Source organism: Lepisma saccharinum, chromosome 7, assembly GCF_977018435.1.
Source record: "Lepisma saccharinum chromosome 7, izLepSacc3.1, whole genome shotgun sequence".
Taxonomy (NCBI): Eukaryota; Metazoa; Arthropoda; class Insecta; order Zygentoma; family Lepismatidae; genus Lepisma; species Lepisma saccharinum.
This window is the reverse complement of record NC_139235.1, coordinates 33574555-33592515: the sequence shown is the minus strand read 5'-3', so window position 1 is coordinate 33592515 and position 17961 is coordinate 33574555. Positions and strand designations below refer to the sequence as shown.

Here is a 17961-nt window from a genome sequence, read left to right as displayed (position 1 = left end):
CCACGTGCATGCAGAAAGCATAGAAGTAAAATAATCCACACGAAAATCCAGCGTTGTTACAGGATTCATTACGTAAGGTAAAACAACAGCCAATTTGTAGTATGGGATACGCTGCCGCAAATGACATCTCACTTTAAACCCAATGCTCTTTCCTTTGTACTTATTGCTTCACCTTTATGGTTAACTAATTGTACCAGTAATCATTTCCCATAAATTTGGCTTCTTTCTTGATTGCAAATTGAATATATTTTACTTGAATTTTTTTAGACAAAATGATATAACATGGTAATGTATATTTCTAAGGTTTGATATAGAGAGGAGTGTATTTGAAATTTGTTTGTAGATTTTATGTAAATTGTATCTTATGTAAATGAAATATATAATGGGCATAAACAGCCATATGCAATGCTGTAAGTACAATAAATATATTGATGATGATGATGATCAAAACAAGACAAAGAAAGTTCATAAATTTATTGCGGTTGGAAACTTTGACAAGCATCCTAATAACGATTTTTGTTCCGCCAAATATAGTGCACTTCGTAAAATAACTTGGTGACATGGCAAGGCAAGATAAGTGTGAACATTTTGTAGGAATATGCATTGTAACTTTCGCTGAGCTTAGAGATTTGTGTAGATAATGATATTTTATAACACTAGTTATTTTCTAAAAATAATATGTGAACAGCAAGGAAGTAGTGCCACTTTCAACATGGCGAGTTCTATGCGTGCGGGAAGGTCTCCGTGTTCAGTGATACATCGAATCGGTGAGACGGTTTGTTTACAGAAGGTCTCAGAATTGGTGATTTACACTTTAATTATAATGTTGCCAAGTCACCTCTCTTGTAATGCTGTGCTCTTTACATGAAAAGTTCTCCATTCTGATAAGTGTTTTGCATACCGGGACCTATGGTTTGATTGATTGATTGATTGATTTGCTTTATTTTACTTCACTTTTTGTGCCACTTTTGGATAATTTGTGAAGATGGAGATGATATGATGAAATTGATGAATGGACATTCACAAACATCCATGCCCAGACCGGGAATCGAACCTGGCACCCTTGCATCGTAGCACGATGTGCTAACCACTATGCCATAGAGGCCAACCTGGGCCTATGGGTACATAAGACTAATGAGAAGAGATGACTTCAGGAAATGATTAGTACTTTGGAGATACATAGTAGCAAAATATATTAATGACAAAATTGAATCCTTAGGACCGAGTGACAAAAACCAATAAACATATTTAAAGGAGTTACGCTACAAACCAAGCAAATTGGACCTGCATTTACTATGAAACGCTCCACGGTTAAATATCAGAACATTAGAACCCCCACCATTTACCGAATACTGATAATACATTATTTCAACCAACTGCTTGCTATTGAGGACAATTTATATCATAAACTTTGAATTAAATGTGTGATTGTGTATCATCATACATCTATAACAATGATACAAAATTATGACATAGTTTTGGTAAACCTAATCTTGGGCCTTTAGTATAGAACACTGTTCTGAGGTGCTAAATGTGCTCGGCATTATCGCAATTAAAGTAATTAAGACATGAGCAATTTCAAACATATTCAGGTAAACAGACTACTGCGATTTAAAAGTTCTTGGGGTGCAATGCAATTACTATGATTGCCACTCAGACTAATTGCATTGTTGCCATAACAACCTGCTGATGTATATAAATTCCCTTCATTTATCCCCCCCACTCTTTTTCATGTTATCATTTACAGTCTCCCTTCAGGGATATCCTGTTATTTGAACAAAATCCTACAACACACATTACTCTATTGTCAATAATATGTACGTAAACTGAACACAATGATACAAGTGGGAATAGAACAGGCATAAAATGCAGTTTTGTTAGAAATTCTTTTAGCACACTGTACTGCAGGCAAAATTTATTTTAAGTCCGCTCAGATAAATTAATTGTGGCTGGATCTACACTGTTTTAAGTGAGATCTGAAACACTGTGCAATGTGCCTCCCTCCACTAGGGATTAAACAGGAACCCACAGGCTGTATCATGGGACACATGTTAAAAGGACCATAAAAAGATTATGAATTGATTAAATAACCCATAATCGATACCCCAACAGTCCTTTGAGAAGCAAAATATGATGTCCTACTGGGTGATGCATGAGCAGTTCTTGAAAGTCCCACTACCACGTTGATTGGCTTTCCAGAGCCATCAACTATTTATTTCAAAGGGTTTCCAATAATCCTTAGGATGTTGGGTCAACACAAGGGATGGAAAAAAAAAAAAAAAAAAAAAATCTGGAAAATTTGAAATTGAGATTTGGAAAATTTACTATCTGGATTTTGAGGAAAACTTGAAACCTGGATTCGGAAAATTTACTATCCAGATTTTGGAGGAAAATTTGAAATCCAAATTCACAAAATTTACTATCTGAATTTTGGAGGCTTTTCTTCCAAAATCTATTTTCATTCTGCAATCCTTTTCGCTCCAAAATCCAGATTGCCTCTGAATCTGGATTCTTCATTTCTATTATCTGGATTTTAAAAAATCCCAATTTGGCCATCCCTAGTCAACAATTTGAAGCACATCCTACGATTCAAACCCAATCTTACAGCTTAGTGTTATAACACTTTTGCCTTTAGTGCAAATTCAAATGCAAATATGGGGGAAGACTCACAATTGTTGTGTTTAACAATAATTATAAAGGCAACTGAGGAGCTATTTGAAAAGAAGTAGTAACATTCTAAAGTTTAGAACAGTGGTGTCAGCTTCATATGGCCTGTAAGACGTAGTTTGACCATGAACTGTGCATAGCATGAAGGCAGAAACATGAACACTCCATTGGATGACTGTACCATAAAATAACTATGCACTTTGGTGTTTTGTTTGGTTGAGGGATTGGAACCTGTGGAAATTCACCATCACATGTTGACTTGAGTAAAACTTGCACACACCATGGAATCAATGAAAGGTTTAGGAATGTGAATAGAAAGTTTTAAAACAGAAAACTGTCAAAGGTTGCTCTGGCTGAACTTGAATATTGTTTACACAAGCCCACACCAACAGGGCATAATTGTCCAAATTGTCTGTACCTTTGGATATCAGATGTGAATTTGCATTTGCTATACTGAAGGATTACTTCCAATACTGTGCAGTTTGTGGCAGCTGGATTCCCAACAGCTTACTGATCTGCACAATGAGTAGGAGGTTGTTTGACCCATTTCTTGACAATAGTGCTTCAGAGGTTAAAATCACTTGTTGTAAAGTGTGTCTCAAAAATACAGGCTTCTTTGAAATTGTTAGTTTGCAACACTGCAATACATGTGGCACCGCGTAATGCATCACAACATGAATTAGGTACCATGCCATTCAGTTATCATGGAGAAGTGGGACGGTATGCAGCGTGCATACGCTGTGAAAGCATACGAGTATTATAAGAATAACGACAGTGTGGAGGCTGCATGTCATAATTTTCGGCAACATTATCAACTTCTGTGGCATGTACAAGTTCCATCCGTGCATGCAGTGCGAACTTGGGTTAAAAAATTTGAAGAAATAGGTTCGACCTTGAAGCTGAAATAAACAGGTCGACTTCCCAGTGCTCAAACACAGGATAATGCAGGCTGTCCAGGCTGCTATAGAGAGAAGTCCAAGATGCTCTGTTCGACGCCAAGCATCATCTCTACAGCTGCATAGATCAAGTGTGCACTGCATAATGAAGTTTGACCTTAAGTTCCATTCATACAAACTTCAGACTGTCCAGCAATTGAAACCAAACGACCACAAGCAACACAGGTATTTCTGTGCAGCAGTGCTGGCAAAATTGGACATTGACAAACAGTTCATTGACAAGGTGTGGTTGTCAGACGAGGCCCATTTTCATCTCAGCGGCTTCTTCAATAAGAAAAATTTCAGGTATTGGGCCTCTCAAAACCTGCAGTTAGTGCATGAAGTGCTGTTACACAGCCAGAAAGTGACGGTATGGTATGCAGTGTCATCATCTGGCATCATAGGCCCTTATTTCTTTGAAGATGGTAAAGATAACCCAGTAACCGTCAATTCCGAATGTTATGTTGCTATGGTGAACAACTTCCTTGCTCAAGAACTAAATCGCTTTCCACACATTCGTGACAATGCCTGGTTTCAACAGGATGGGGCAACATCACACACAACTCGGCAGTCATTTGCAGCATTGAGACAGTTGTTTGGCAATAGACTGATTTCTCAATTTGGTGACATCCCATGGCCCTCCAGATCGCCAGATCTCTCTGTTTGCTATTTCTTTTTGTGGAGTTACCTCAAGACAAAGGTGTTCGAACATCGACCTGCATCAGTTGAGGAACTGAAGACACGAATCATCGAGGATATCAACCAGATTCCTGGGGGCATGTTACGTCGAACCATGCACGATGTTATTAGACGGCTTCAGGAATGTTTACGCAAAAATGGTAGTAATTTTAACGACGTCATCTTCAAGACATGAGGCCATCTTGTGACTGTGAGTGAATTAATTTAGTAATGGCATACCCTATACTATTCATAACCATGAATACACTTAGTTTGAAGTTCATCATCTTCTTTTATTTACCATTTCAAAAAAGCCAGTATTTTTGAGACAGCTTTTATATGCTCCCTGCAACACAACAGGTCTGTTGAGAGTCAATTTGACTGCTAGTAAAGGTCACTGAACGAAGGGTGGGTGGTTGCTACAGGCATGCATCTTATTTCTCTTCATGGAAAGAATGCAAATCCTCATTACATCTGTTGCCAAACCAATGTTGTAAACTTTCAGGAACATAAGGTAAAAAAAGGTAAAATTCCCATGCATACAGCACCATGACATGAAAGCACATTTAAGGGATGTGAAGGTAGGGCCCCACACATTCTCGATCTCGGAAATTTTGGAGGTGATTTTGATTGATTGATTTGGTGTTTTAAGTCCACTTTATGCACAGTAAGGCTAATCGGGACTGGACCTACAGTTTAAAGTGGGATCCAAACCACCATGTGGCTCCACTAGGTTTTTCGAACCTGGGAACCCTTATTTTGGAGGTGATGTGTTCAGCACTATGCTCAAGGTGTTGACCCCAGGTCCCATTGATTTGAGGTAGGGTGAGCTCCAGAGCTTCTTTATGGAAGGGACAAAGCTGGAAAACTTCTGACCTTAGATCACCCACTCCAGGAATCGAACCCAGGTCTCCTGCATAGCAGTCAGACACCCTACCGACTAGACTACCAAGGCTCTAAATTTTCAGGAACATAAAACATATCGTATTCCATTGGTGTGCCCAAGGGGGGGTTGGTGGGGGTTATAACCCCCCTTCCCTTTTTTGGCCCAGTATTCCTTAAAAAAGAACATCAAAGGAAGGAAAAGACTGCAAAATTAGGGCTGACTACTAGAAAAAGTGTACATAACCCATCCCTTTCGAAAATCCCGGGCACGCCACTTCATCCACCATAACTGACATTCGGTCTATCTATTTTGGTTATTTCACATCACTTTTCTACCTCTTCTGATAATTGTGAAGATGAGGATGAATGATGAACTCATGAAATGGATGATGGGTCAAACACAATGAAATATCCATGCCCAACAGGGTTTCAAACTTGGGGCTTTTGGTTTTGGAGGATGTTAAGCTAACCAGTACGTCATGGAGGTTGGTATATTAAACTCTTGTTCGATTCTTTCAAACTATGCGGAGTAAAGACCAATATGATTATTTTGATGCTAACTTCCATTTGAATTTTAGTGCATCTTCTTGGAGATTCTGTCTCGGTAACATTGCAACTTCCAAGTTCTATTTCTACTTTTGATGGTTTACATTGCTTTTCTACCTCACGAGGTTAATCAAAAGTAATTTCTTGGTTTGACTCCAAGTTTTGGCAATTTTTTTATTTTTGCTGACAATGTGTGGACAATGTCGGAAAAGTGTGATAACGGATATCTGCTATTTGATTGTGATTGAAATGAGTGAATAAATTTTGGGTCATATGCAACATATTGTAACAAAATTCAAGGTTACTTGAACGTAAGTTTATGAAGCCATAGTTAATTATATTTTATAGTAATTTGTGATCCTTGACAAACCATTTACCAAACTGCAAAGTATGAGGTCATAAGTTTGACTAAGAATATCTACTTGTATTTGTAACATCATTGTAATGTATAATCTGTAGAGCATTGTTTCAGAAGGGCAACATGAGAGAAAGCTTATGTTTCTTGCTATTTAGCGTCACTTTCCTATCCCTTTTTGGCTAATGGTGATGATGAGGATGAGTGATGATTAGATAAGAATTGATGAAGGGACATTCATAAAGAACACCCATGCCCAGGGTGGGATTCGAACTGGTAACCATGGTGGCAAGATCAAAAGTCGACCACTTAACACATTCAGCCACAGAGTCGGCTAGAAGACAGTGTATGCAACTAATTACATCTTGCTACATTGAAGACCTGACAGTAGAAGAACAAGTAAAGAATTCATTAGTCAGCACTGGAAGTGTTAATGAATACGTTTTCAGTAGCAGAACAATAAGTTATCCATTATCAATATGAGAAGTGTTAATGTATATTCTGAATATCATTTTCAATCCATAAAAGCTATGAAATAACCAAAGTAACAGTTGGGCTGAGAAGTTCGTAGGCTAACATAGTAAAAAAAATATTTTTTTGACAAAATTCGATTTTATTATTCAATATAGTTGCCTTCGAGGGCGATACAACGATTATAGCGGTCATACAATTTTTCGATGCCATTTTTTTATTTTTGATCGATTGTGAGCACGCGCGGCACCCATTTTGCACACAGCTTTCGCATGTTCAAATATTCATGCACAATATGTCAACACGTTCCTTTGATATTTTTAAAGTCTCAGCTATCTCGATCAACTTCACTTTACGATCATTTAAAATTATTTTGTGGACTTTTTTGATGTTTTCGTCGGTAACAGCCTCTTTGGGGCGTCCACTGCGTGCATCGTCTTCAATGCTCATTTCGCCTCGTTTAAATTTAGCAAACCACTTCTCAACGGTTGATTTTCCTGGTGCAGAGTCCGAATAATGTTTATCAAGCCAAGCCTTGGCTTCAACAGTATTTTTTTTCGCCAAAAAGCAATGCTTTATTAACACACGAAATTCTTTTTTATCCATTTTTTCACAATAACAAAAGCTGCTTCACTCACAATGCTATATCTCACGAACTAATTTTCCAGCAGCTGTGAAATTTATACACGTATATTTTGAAGGTTAGTACTAAATAAAAATCACATGGATTTAATTCTAGTAACGCCATCTATGAGTCAGCCTACGAACTTTTCAGCCCACCCGATATATTACAGAGTCTTAAGTTTTCTCTTAAAACATCTTATTTACTACTAGACATTTCCATGCTAGCTGCAGAAGGTGCTACATTTTCAGATGTGCGGAATCGAGACAGGATCATTAAGGGGAGGAGATACAGTTACGCACCAATTGTGCATTTATTTCAATATCACCCGAATGTGCACTGCTTCTAAAAAAAAAAAACCTGGGTGTATCAAAGAGTATGAATTTCTCTCCATGTTGCAAGTGGAAGCATTTTTTTATGTTGATTATTACGCTAGACACGATGTTTGAAAAATATGATCAATAAGAATTTTCGGAATCCCATGTATTCTTTATGGGGAATCAACTTCAACATCAAGTTACGGCTAATCAATTGGAAGTTTCGACTTTCCGCTGGTGAAATCCATCTTCAAACTGGCCTCCTCCTGTTGATATTTCTATTCCATCGGAAGTTTCATATTCGCAGGAGAACAAATCTAATGATACTCCCATAAGATCAATGCTTTTCTCCTTGCCTCCTTTCAGTGTTGCCAAACCTGATGTGCATAAAAGAACTAAATTTCACCTTAAATGGAGTTAAGACTGACTTCAAGGAGCTAGATTTACGAAGACTGGATAAAGTGCCTCCTAGGGTAATGTTAGTTGTCAAAGGGGTGGGAGCACTGCTATTATCGTTAACTCTAAATTGGTGACAATTTATTCTTTGTTTTCAACATCTAGATCCGGCAGCATTGCCCATCTCAATAATCCACAGATGGTCGTATGAAATCGAAAATAAAGAATTCCTTGATAACAATATTATGTCAATTTCACGTCAAACACGGCGCTATAAAGAACTAGCTGGGGAGATAAGAGGGAGTGGGATGACGCAGCCAATATCACGTCACGTGCAAAATGTATAATTATGACAAAAGTTGGTCTATGTAGGCCGAAACCAGTGATGGTATCATAGTGGGGCACGAGGTTGGGCATCCCAGTTTACAGCCGAACGAGTGTACGAAAGAGCCAGATCTGGCTCCAAGAGAGCTAAGTTGGCACACTGTCACGGACGGAAGAGCTTGGGAATAGACCCGTGGAAACTGTATCGCATGCCCATAAATGCAACGAATTGGAGGGTGGAGCAGTGGGGAAAAGATCAGAGAAGAGGAAGGGGATAAATTGCTCCCATCGCTATTCCACTTCCCTGTTGTTATTTATCCCTGCTTTAGCCACCTCAGTGGCAAGTGCATTAATGGTCAAGGAATGGTTTTGTCACCAAATACTCTCTCTTCCATTTTCATCCTTGACATGTGTTTTAATATGTAGACAACAATGAGAGCAAACAACACGAAGATTTATGTGAATGCAATTTTTCTGATTTTGCATTCTAGTGATTTTTAAAAAGGAGAAAATTAGAAAAAGTATTTGCTGCCATCAGCCAAAGGTTTAATTGAGCCTTAAGTAGTGCAAGTGAGTGACATGCCCTTAGGGGTACAATAATGTTTTGTGTAGGAAGGAATCAAATTTGTCATACAAGGGTGAGTCATAAGTCTTGCAATATTTCCACAACCCAAACAGCGGGCACGTGTATACACCGTGAGCGACTGTAAGGACAAGGGCAAACTGGCCCAAGAGGTAGTGTGGCACGGAGACTATATTACACGGAGGGCGCCACTCCATCACTATCGTCAGTCAGTTGTGAGTGGCAGTGACGATGAGTGTTTAACAACGTCTGATCCGTGAACTCTTACTGTACGAGTTCAAACTTGGGCATAACGCTGTGGCAGCAACCCGCAACATTTGTCATGCGAAAGGGGAAGCTACAGTGAACCACAGCACAGCAACACGTTGGTTCCAGAAATTTCGTGCAGGTTGCACAAATGTCGAAGATCAGCCACGGTCCAGCCACCCCTGGGTAACAGACTCTGAGAATCTAGGAACTGGCAGGAAGGTGGCTGCAGACAGTCCAACACGAGGGGCTATACTTTGAATGTTAACCTGCTTTCATTGTACTGGAATGGCGCTTCAAACGCCGTACCCTTTTGTGATTGAAGACAGTGGATCTTCGAAATTAATAGGATTGAACCATTAAATTGTGCAATGCGGAAGTGCGAAATCTTCTAAATTTCACGTACGTAATGTTCTTCTGTATGTAAAGAACTTGAATTTGTGAACAAATAGCAAATGTACATTTTTAGACTACAGCCATATCATCAGACCACCCTGTGAACACATGTACACACACACACACACATACTCTGCATACTAGCAAACTAACCTCTCTTGAGAATCCACCTTTACTCCTTGAATTTCCACTCCTGGCGACACATGGGACACTGGTGATGTACTTGCTGGGAGTTAAGCCACTTCATGATGCAATGGATATGAAAACAATGTGAACACTGGCCCCACACTGAAAACAAAAGAAACCCTTTCAACACATAAGGCGTCACCATGAAAACTGCATGCGATACATGTTCAATTTTCTTTTGGAACATAAAAAAGGGGCAAACAACAACTGTTGCAAGAAAAATGCAAATTAAGGGGTTCCGGGTTTGATACCCTGTGGAGGCACAGAATGGTTTGGTTTCCACTTTAAACTGTAGGTCCAGTCCTGATTAGCCGTTTTGTGCATCAAGTTCACTAAAAAACAACTCAAACTCAAGAGAAATGCTACAACAAAATGGCAAACAGCATATTCTAGATTCTAAGGAGTTATTCATTAGGTCTTGATCAATCAGATTTTCCCCGAAGTTTTACATATTTCTTTTTATTTAAAAATTGCTCGAGATTTGAAGGTGTAAAAGAGTGTGAGAAACCGGATACATGTAAACAGTTCCTGGTTTTGTTTGCAAATACGATCCATAATTTTAAATGCACATGATTTTGTGGCAGAGTATTACTGGTGTCATAGGAATGAACAGGCACCCAAGCACTGACACTTTGTAGTAAGCAGGTTACTATACAATGGAAGAGAATCGTAACTGAAATTCAGCACCACTAGCAGATGACGGCACCATCGTAAAGTCAAAGATGTTTGCAGTACTGTCTGTATCTCGTTAACTCTTGTATTATGGAGAAGGAGTGCTTCAATGTAGAGTTAGATAATTTTGTAAAATGAGCATTTTAAAATTACGTCCAATTTTACATAAAATTTTAAAATATAAATAAAGTTCAGGAAAGTATAGTCTTAATCATTTTGTTTTTCCCACCAGGACATTTGTGCATCCCGAAGAAACTATTCGGGACACCGGGACAAATTATACCATTCCAGGATTGTCCCTGAAAATCCGGGACGTTGATCTGGCTATTAAAATTCACTTTGAATGGTCACACATTTATTAAATTAAGTCTATCTATGAACTTCTAACTTTTCTACATAAAATGAGCAGAAAATGCTTTGAAAAAGCTAATCCCAGCATCTCTTTAAAAAAAGAATTACAATGTTAGAATTAGTATTTTCCTCCTTGCTACAAAATTGAAAATAACATCATCGGTGTTATTTTAAAATTCGCATGTATGCACACTTAACAGTGCAGGGTCCATTAGTAGAGGATCTCCCGTTTAATTGTGAGGACATTATTTCAACCTCCTTACTGTTAAATACATGGGGTATTGAAGATGAAACTGTCAGTGTAGCCAAGATCACCAACAATTTGTGCATTACAAGAGCTTGTCACAATTTTCTACTGCCTAAAATGCAGACCCTGGACATATCTTTTCAATTAGTTTGCCACATTTTTCATTCCGATTTTAAAATGTAAAAAATATCAACCAGGCCATCTAACATTTTTGACACACTGTTCCAATGAATGAGGAATAGGCATTTCATATTGGAATAAGTTGTTGCAATTTTTCAATGTATTGACTGTGTTCAGAGAAACTTCGGTTCATTTCTACTACAAAATGGTCCAAAAAGGACATCAGTAAAGTTGCTATTAGTGTACATGATTTCACAAGTCAGCCTACTGAGTATTGATACTTTTCTGTCCATCTTGTGTCTAACAACTTGAGAACGTTGTAGTACTTCCCTAGCCATCTTGCACTGCATTTCTTACAACCAAATTACTTTGAGAAGATTGATTTATTTGCATTATTTTAATTTGCTTTCTGTGCCACTTTCTGCTAATTTCCGAAGATCGTAATGAATGATGACATGATGAAACTGATGAAAGGACACCCACAAAAGCCCATGCTCATTCCGGGTTTCGAACTTGGGACCCACGATGTGCTAACCACGGGGGGCTGCTCCTTTGAGAAGACTCCATGGAAAAAAAAATATACCTGATTTGACAGTATCGCAGAAAATCCACAGAAATTAAAATATGTGCTGAACAATGTACAAAAATTGCTTTTGGACACTTCTCTGAAATTATCTATCTATCTCACCCCCTTCATTCTACCACCCATTACATCAGCACCATCATATTCTTCACCAACATTTTTTTTTCTTTTTAAATCCACACTCACTCAATTCAGAGAGAGTAGAAGTACTAATAGCTGAAGCTAACCCAGATGCAGTTACAATTTCCAATAATGACAAGTTCCCCATTCCGATCTAGTGTTTGGAAAATGGTTTATCGACTTTCGGGATTATCAAACAGTTGGGAAATTTGAAATTATCCAAAAATTAGAACCTGAGGAATACTTAAATCTTGAATGGTAACAAACCATATTGGGAACTTCTAATGAAATTATAATGTTTGCGCTATAAGTTCACAAGCAGCTGCTTCGGGGCAGAAATTACATGCGGCATTATAGAATTTGTGAAATTCTGAAACTTTCAGGAAATTGCAGACATTTGCTTTGCCGTCCCATCTGGTGTGTAGAATTAATTTCTTTCCCATCCCTATACCGTTCTATACGCTTGTAATTTATGAGAACAAAATAAGTCTGAGGAAATTTTTACGAACAAGTCTCTGCGCATAGCGGATAGAACAGGTAATCTGGTAATTTTACTGAAACTAAGAGGGGGAGGGTTGGACCCATTGAACCCCCCCCCTTAATATATGCCCATGCATTCATGGCATGTTTGAAAGCAGCAAGTGGCAGCTGGAGAGAGTATGTAGCAAAATGGTGGTAGTCACATAGCAATGTAGCTGGTGCAAGGTAGTTCGGTGGCAGAGACTGTTAAGTGGCCAACTTTCAAGATCACCACTGAAGTTTCCAGGTTCTAATCCAGACTTGGGCATGGGCAGGATTGTATTCATATTGTATATTGACATTACTTGCATGTCTCCTCATCAACTGTGTGCAGTCAGGCACACACACTGACACCAAAATCAAAGAGACGCACACAATTATGCACTTTCCACTGAATATCGACAGTGGTCAGGCACATCATGTTTGGCTCCCACTATTGCAACAACTTAAACCTATCACACGCAGCAGACGAACTGGCTACACCAGCACTCCTAGCAGTAAGCAAGGAAACTATAGGAACCGGAAGTCAACCCAACGGTGAAGCAACGAGTTCCCCAATTGGATGGTGGCAGAGGCCACCGAAATTAATAGAATTGATTGATTTGGCGTTTTAAGTCCACTTTATGCACAGTAAGGCTAATCGGGACTGGACCTACAGTTTAAAGTGGAATCCGAACCACTATGTGTTTCCACCTAGTATCAAACCTGGGACCCCTTGAATACAAGGCGACACCGCTAAGGCCGAAATTAATAGAACATTTACAAGAAAGTTTCGCGGATATAACTTTAGTAACTAATTCACATCTTCTTATTATCAACTGCATTTTTTAATCCCCCCAACATGAATACATCTCATCATCGTGATAAGCCAAAAGTGGCACTAAAAAATAAATATGTAATAAAAAAAAAGTAAAAGTTGTGACCAAGACTTTTAAAGCTCTACGGAGTTTCTGGTGAAGTGGTACTCAAAGAAAAGGTAACAGTCTGTTAATACAGGAGATATTTGTTAAGATGTCAATATGCAGAACTAACAAGAGTTAGAGGTACGAAATCTTTATGATCTTACACATCCACCGAAGACTTCAGCCTTTCAGTTCACATATTGGTGAATATGCTGCTAAACACATGCAGAGCAAGTGGGAATACTGCCTTGATGCCTGCCATGCGACATAAGGAGCATACATTAACCCTCCATCGGTCGCACATAAAATTCTTCATTTTCTTGGAAACGATTAGGCATGCAGTTCTAAGCTTCCCAATAGCTGCTTCCCTCTTTGAATACAGATGAACACAGTCTCCAACTAGCATCCCTTCGTGTCTGGTCTTAGTAGGCTGTTTGTATCTGTGAGACAGATCGAGTTCTGGTTAATGGTAGCACAGTCTGCTTGTAGAATTCACCGTTAGGATCCAGGAAAATGTGCTCTCCAGCAGTGATGGTGACTGCAATTAAATATCATCAGTGATACGGGATTGTTGGTGATTGTGATAATGCAGAGGTAAGAGAAGGTAATTCGCAGACTGAACTGGAATGTGATAATGACTGCTATGATGACAAGTTTTCTCATACTAGTAATGCTTTTCGGGCCATAATAAAGAACATAAATATATGATTGTTATTACAGAGAGTGTCACACACAAATAAATTTGTTGTAAGGTGACAATAAATAGCATATGATGTGCTACAACAATCCTTTTTTTAGCTGCTTAAAAATCATTATTCGTAGTACTAAAATAAAATAAGTTGAAAATTAAAAAGTAATCATGAATATATTAGTTACAACTGTACTAGTATCTCACAGCATGACCTATCTTGTTACTTCTTCAGGTGTGACTAATGGACAGTTAAGCGTCTGTAAGTTCAATACACAAATGTTTGAGTTACTTTGTCTGAGGACACCAATTTCATGTTTGTATAATACAACATATTACTGTGACATGATGTCTATTTATAAACATGGGACTTATTTGTGAACACCCTGCATCATTTTCATTATGATAGTTTCACAACAATCTGCAAAAGATTAAAAATAAGTTTCTCAATTATAGAAATATATAACAGCAGCAAGCATGTTCAATAATCTTTTAATTTATAACCTACCTCAAAAAGAGACAGGAGTGCTAAATCATCCTCTTCATAATTTTAATTCACTATTTATATTTATAACAGGAATTTAATTACCTTTTCTAAATAAAATTTGTCCTCCTCCGTAGTCGAGTGGGTTAAGGCGTTCACTCGTTTTGAGATCGTTCGCTGCGGGACGGCATAGGTTCGAATCCGGCTCTGGTCGGAATTTATTCGGCCTGCGTATAGGGCCGGTGGCAACCCACCATCGTGAGGAAATTGGGGAGCTCCAAGTGAGTGAGCGTAATCCGGTCGAGAAGACCTACTACTGGGGATACGTCGGGCTGACCCCCCCGACTATTCCAATACTGGTTGAAGATCTCCACGCTTAGAGGTGACGAAGGAAAGCGTGGGAGGGAGATCGGCAGTCGGTAGGTATGCCTAGGCCCTTCATGGGCTGTTGCGCAACGGATTATTATTATTATTTAATAAAATTTAGCAACCGGGAAACTAATAATGGTAGAATAATGTTTGATAGTGCTATGAGTTTATGTTCACAGCATGTATGTTGCAGTAACTAGAATAAATATATTCAGCATATATACTGAAATTACAAAGGCTCGTCATTTTTACCTCCTGTTAACATTTTTCTCTTGTAGATAAACATGCCTTGTATGCAGGGTAGATAAAAATCATGATTTTTATTTTAAAAAATCATTTTTGTTGATTTTTTTTTAAAAAAAACATGCTTAAAATTGCTTGAATGGTTTTTGCCACCACGCACATAGAGGTATATGTCTTTTTTTTATAGAAAGGCATTTCTAGTAAATGTCCCTGTAAAATATTTGAACAGTTTGATTAAAACAAATAAAAATATATGTAAACATACATTTTTCTGTTTCTGATCCTGTAACTACTATGGAAATGTTTGTTAATGAAACTTATAATAATTTCAGTAACTTTTCTTCCAGTGAAACTAAAACATTCTGGATGTAAACTATAATTGTAACTTAAAATATTAACTTAAATATTTTTATAGTCTTTGTACCTGAATATTGGAATTTTTTTTAATGATAGTTCGAAAAATATCAGCTGCCATGTTTATTTACTGTTTAATGATATTTACACTATTTATGGCTTAACATGATTAGTATTTTGTATATTTTTCAATACAAAATGTTTGCTACTTTAGCCCATAAAACTATTGAATTTTAAATCAAGAGAAATCCTGTGGTTATATTTCCTTTTGTATGAGCTTCAAACCATCAGTACATATATTTTATTTCCTTTATTTTCCTTTTCTTAGAGCCTAATAAACACTATTAAATGATTACGAGATTAATGTACTTTCACCAAAAGTGATTCTGATATCTACAAAATCCTTATGTACATTATTCTATAAATTATTTATTTAAAATCACCTGCTTGTATGCAATGTATGTTTCAAAATTTATTTATCCCAGAAACTAATGGTGGTAGAGGAATGAATTATACCTTGTTGCCTTCATTAATGGGCATGTTCACAAAGGACACACATGTTTAATTACAAAAAAATATTACAAACTAAAAATGAACTTGGGCCCTGCTCCCTGAGACAATACCAGAATTCCAGGTTTGAAAATGAAACCAAAATGTTCGCTGGTATATTCTTCCCTTACAAAAATTTGAACAGCTTTCTGAGAAATAGAGATAAAAATTGCCACAATACTAAAAAGACATTTAAATAACTATGCATTTACCAGGAAGGTGTTTCGCCACCTCCTATTGTGTAGTGTATCTACAACAGCAATAAAATTATCCAAGATACCTCAACAGTACAGTGTTGTCTGGCTTAAAAGTATAATAATAAAAAAAATAATAACTTGTAAGTTTATTAAGATATTTCTGTACAGTTATCTTCTACCTATAGAATAACTCAAAAAGTTTTTTTACAGAACTAATTCACCTCGATATGTACACCATTAGTAGCATGACAGATGTCCAACCTATATTCAAGCTCTGTGCATGTGTTGCACAGCATTACTGTCGCCATATTCCGGATTGCAGCACAAAAAAAACGTTGTAGATCAGGAAGGTCATGATCTCGTGTTTAGTACACTTGAGACTTTACAAAACACAACAGAAAAAAACAAGCGAAGTAATATCTGTATTAGTCTTCAGTGTACCAAATACAAGTTTGTAATCTTCCTGATCTGCGATGTCGCATCTGGAATGTGACGCCAGTAATGCTGTACAACACATGCGCAGAGCTTGAATATAGTTTGGACATCTGTTGTGCTACTAATGGTGTACATATCGAGATAAATTAGGTATGTAAAAAAACTTTTTGAGTAACTCTATAAGTAGAAGGAAACTGTACAGAAATATCTTAATAAACTTACAAGTTACTCCCTCTGTCCTATAATTATTGTCCGGTACACTTTTGTTTGTTGTCCTATAATAAGTGTCCGATATTCAAACTGTGACATTGGTGTATACAGAAGAAGAAAATGAAACACGGGAATGTGTCTTACAATGTTATTACTCAAGGATCAGTACAAATTGGCCTAAAAGTATCCAAAAGAACCTAAATAAAAAGTTACCATTTTGGCATACCGGACAATAATTATGGGACAGAGGGAGTATTAATTTTCTTCTTTTATTATACAATGTGTTCCATTCAAACCTCCCACATTTCAATTCATCATAGCTAAAAGGTTATGAAACAAAATGGAATGCGAGTGGTACTAGACGAAAGAGAAACTCAAAGAATTTTATTCCATGACTTCGAAGTTCACCGTTCTCTCACTATGCAGCGCCACAATCACATAACGCACAATGGCAACTCCACAGCAGCGTGCACAATCTGTATTCTGGTATGCAGAGACCAAATCATTCATTACAGTGCAAAGAAATTACCGGAGAGAATATGGAGGTGAAGCACCTGATGGGAAAACCCATTAAGGCATGGTGTGCGAAGTTTTTGGCAACTGGAAGTGTTAATAAACAATCCGGAGGTTCTCGTAGACGTGTTTCGGAGGAGAAGGTGGAAGAAATCAGAGCTGGATTTCAGAAAAGCCTGCGTAAATCACTTTACCAAGCATCCAAGCAGTTCAAAGTTCAAATTTCGCACACCATGCCTTAATGGTTTTCATCAGGTGTTTCACCTCCATATTCTCTCCGGTAATTTCTTTGCTCTGTAATGAATGATTTGGTCTCTACATTCCAGAATACAGATTGTTCGCGTTGCTGCAGAGTCGCCATTGTGCTTTATGCGATTGTGGCGCTGCATAGTGGGAGAACGGTGAACTTCCGAGGTCATGCAATAAAATTCTTTGAGTTTCTCTTTCATCTAGTACCACTTGCATTCCATACAACCCTTTAGCAATGATGAATTGAAATGTGGGAGGTTTGAACGGAACATGCTATATTTTTAAGCCAGAGACACTGTATTATACAAACATACATTTTTGGAACAGTACCAGAGCTGCGTATCAAGCACTATCTAATGATAAATCCCAAATAGAGTTAAGAATCATCTGCAAAGATTAAAATTATGCATAACTTGAATACATGTATAGCAAATAAATTACCATGACAACCTTAGACAATTGAAACTTACCCATGTTATCTTAAATACGAAAGTAAAGGACCTTTTTATGGGTAGTATATGTTTTAGCATGTGCACATCACAATTTACC

General features: G+C 37.7%; 1 protein-coding gene across 2 annotated transcripts in view; it reads right to left on the bottom strand.

Annotated features, from left to right (window-relative positions):
• lmgA (anaphase promoting complex subunit lemming A) overlaps positions 1–17961 on the bottom strand; it is a 160081-nt gene that overhangs the window by 129164 nt on the left and 12956 nt on the right. For both annotated transcript variants that reach the window (XM_083125153.1, XM_083125152.1), the window contains exon 3: positions 9575–9709. In XM_083125153.1, coding sequence (XP_082981279.1) covers positions 9594–9709 — 116 coding nt within the window. In that variant the 3' untranslated portion in view covers positions 9575–9593. The remainder of the gene's footprint in view (positions 1–9574; positions 9710–17961) is intronic.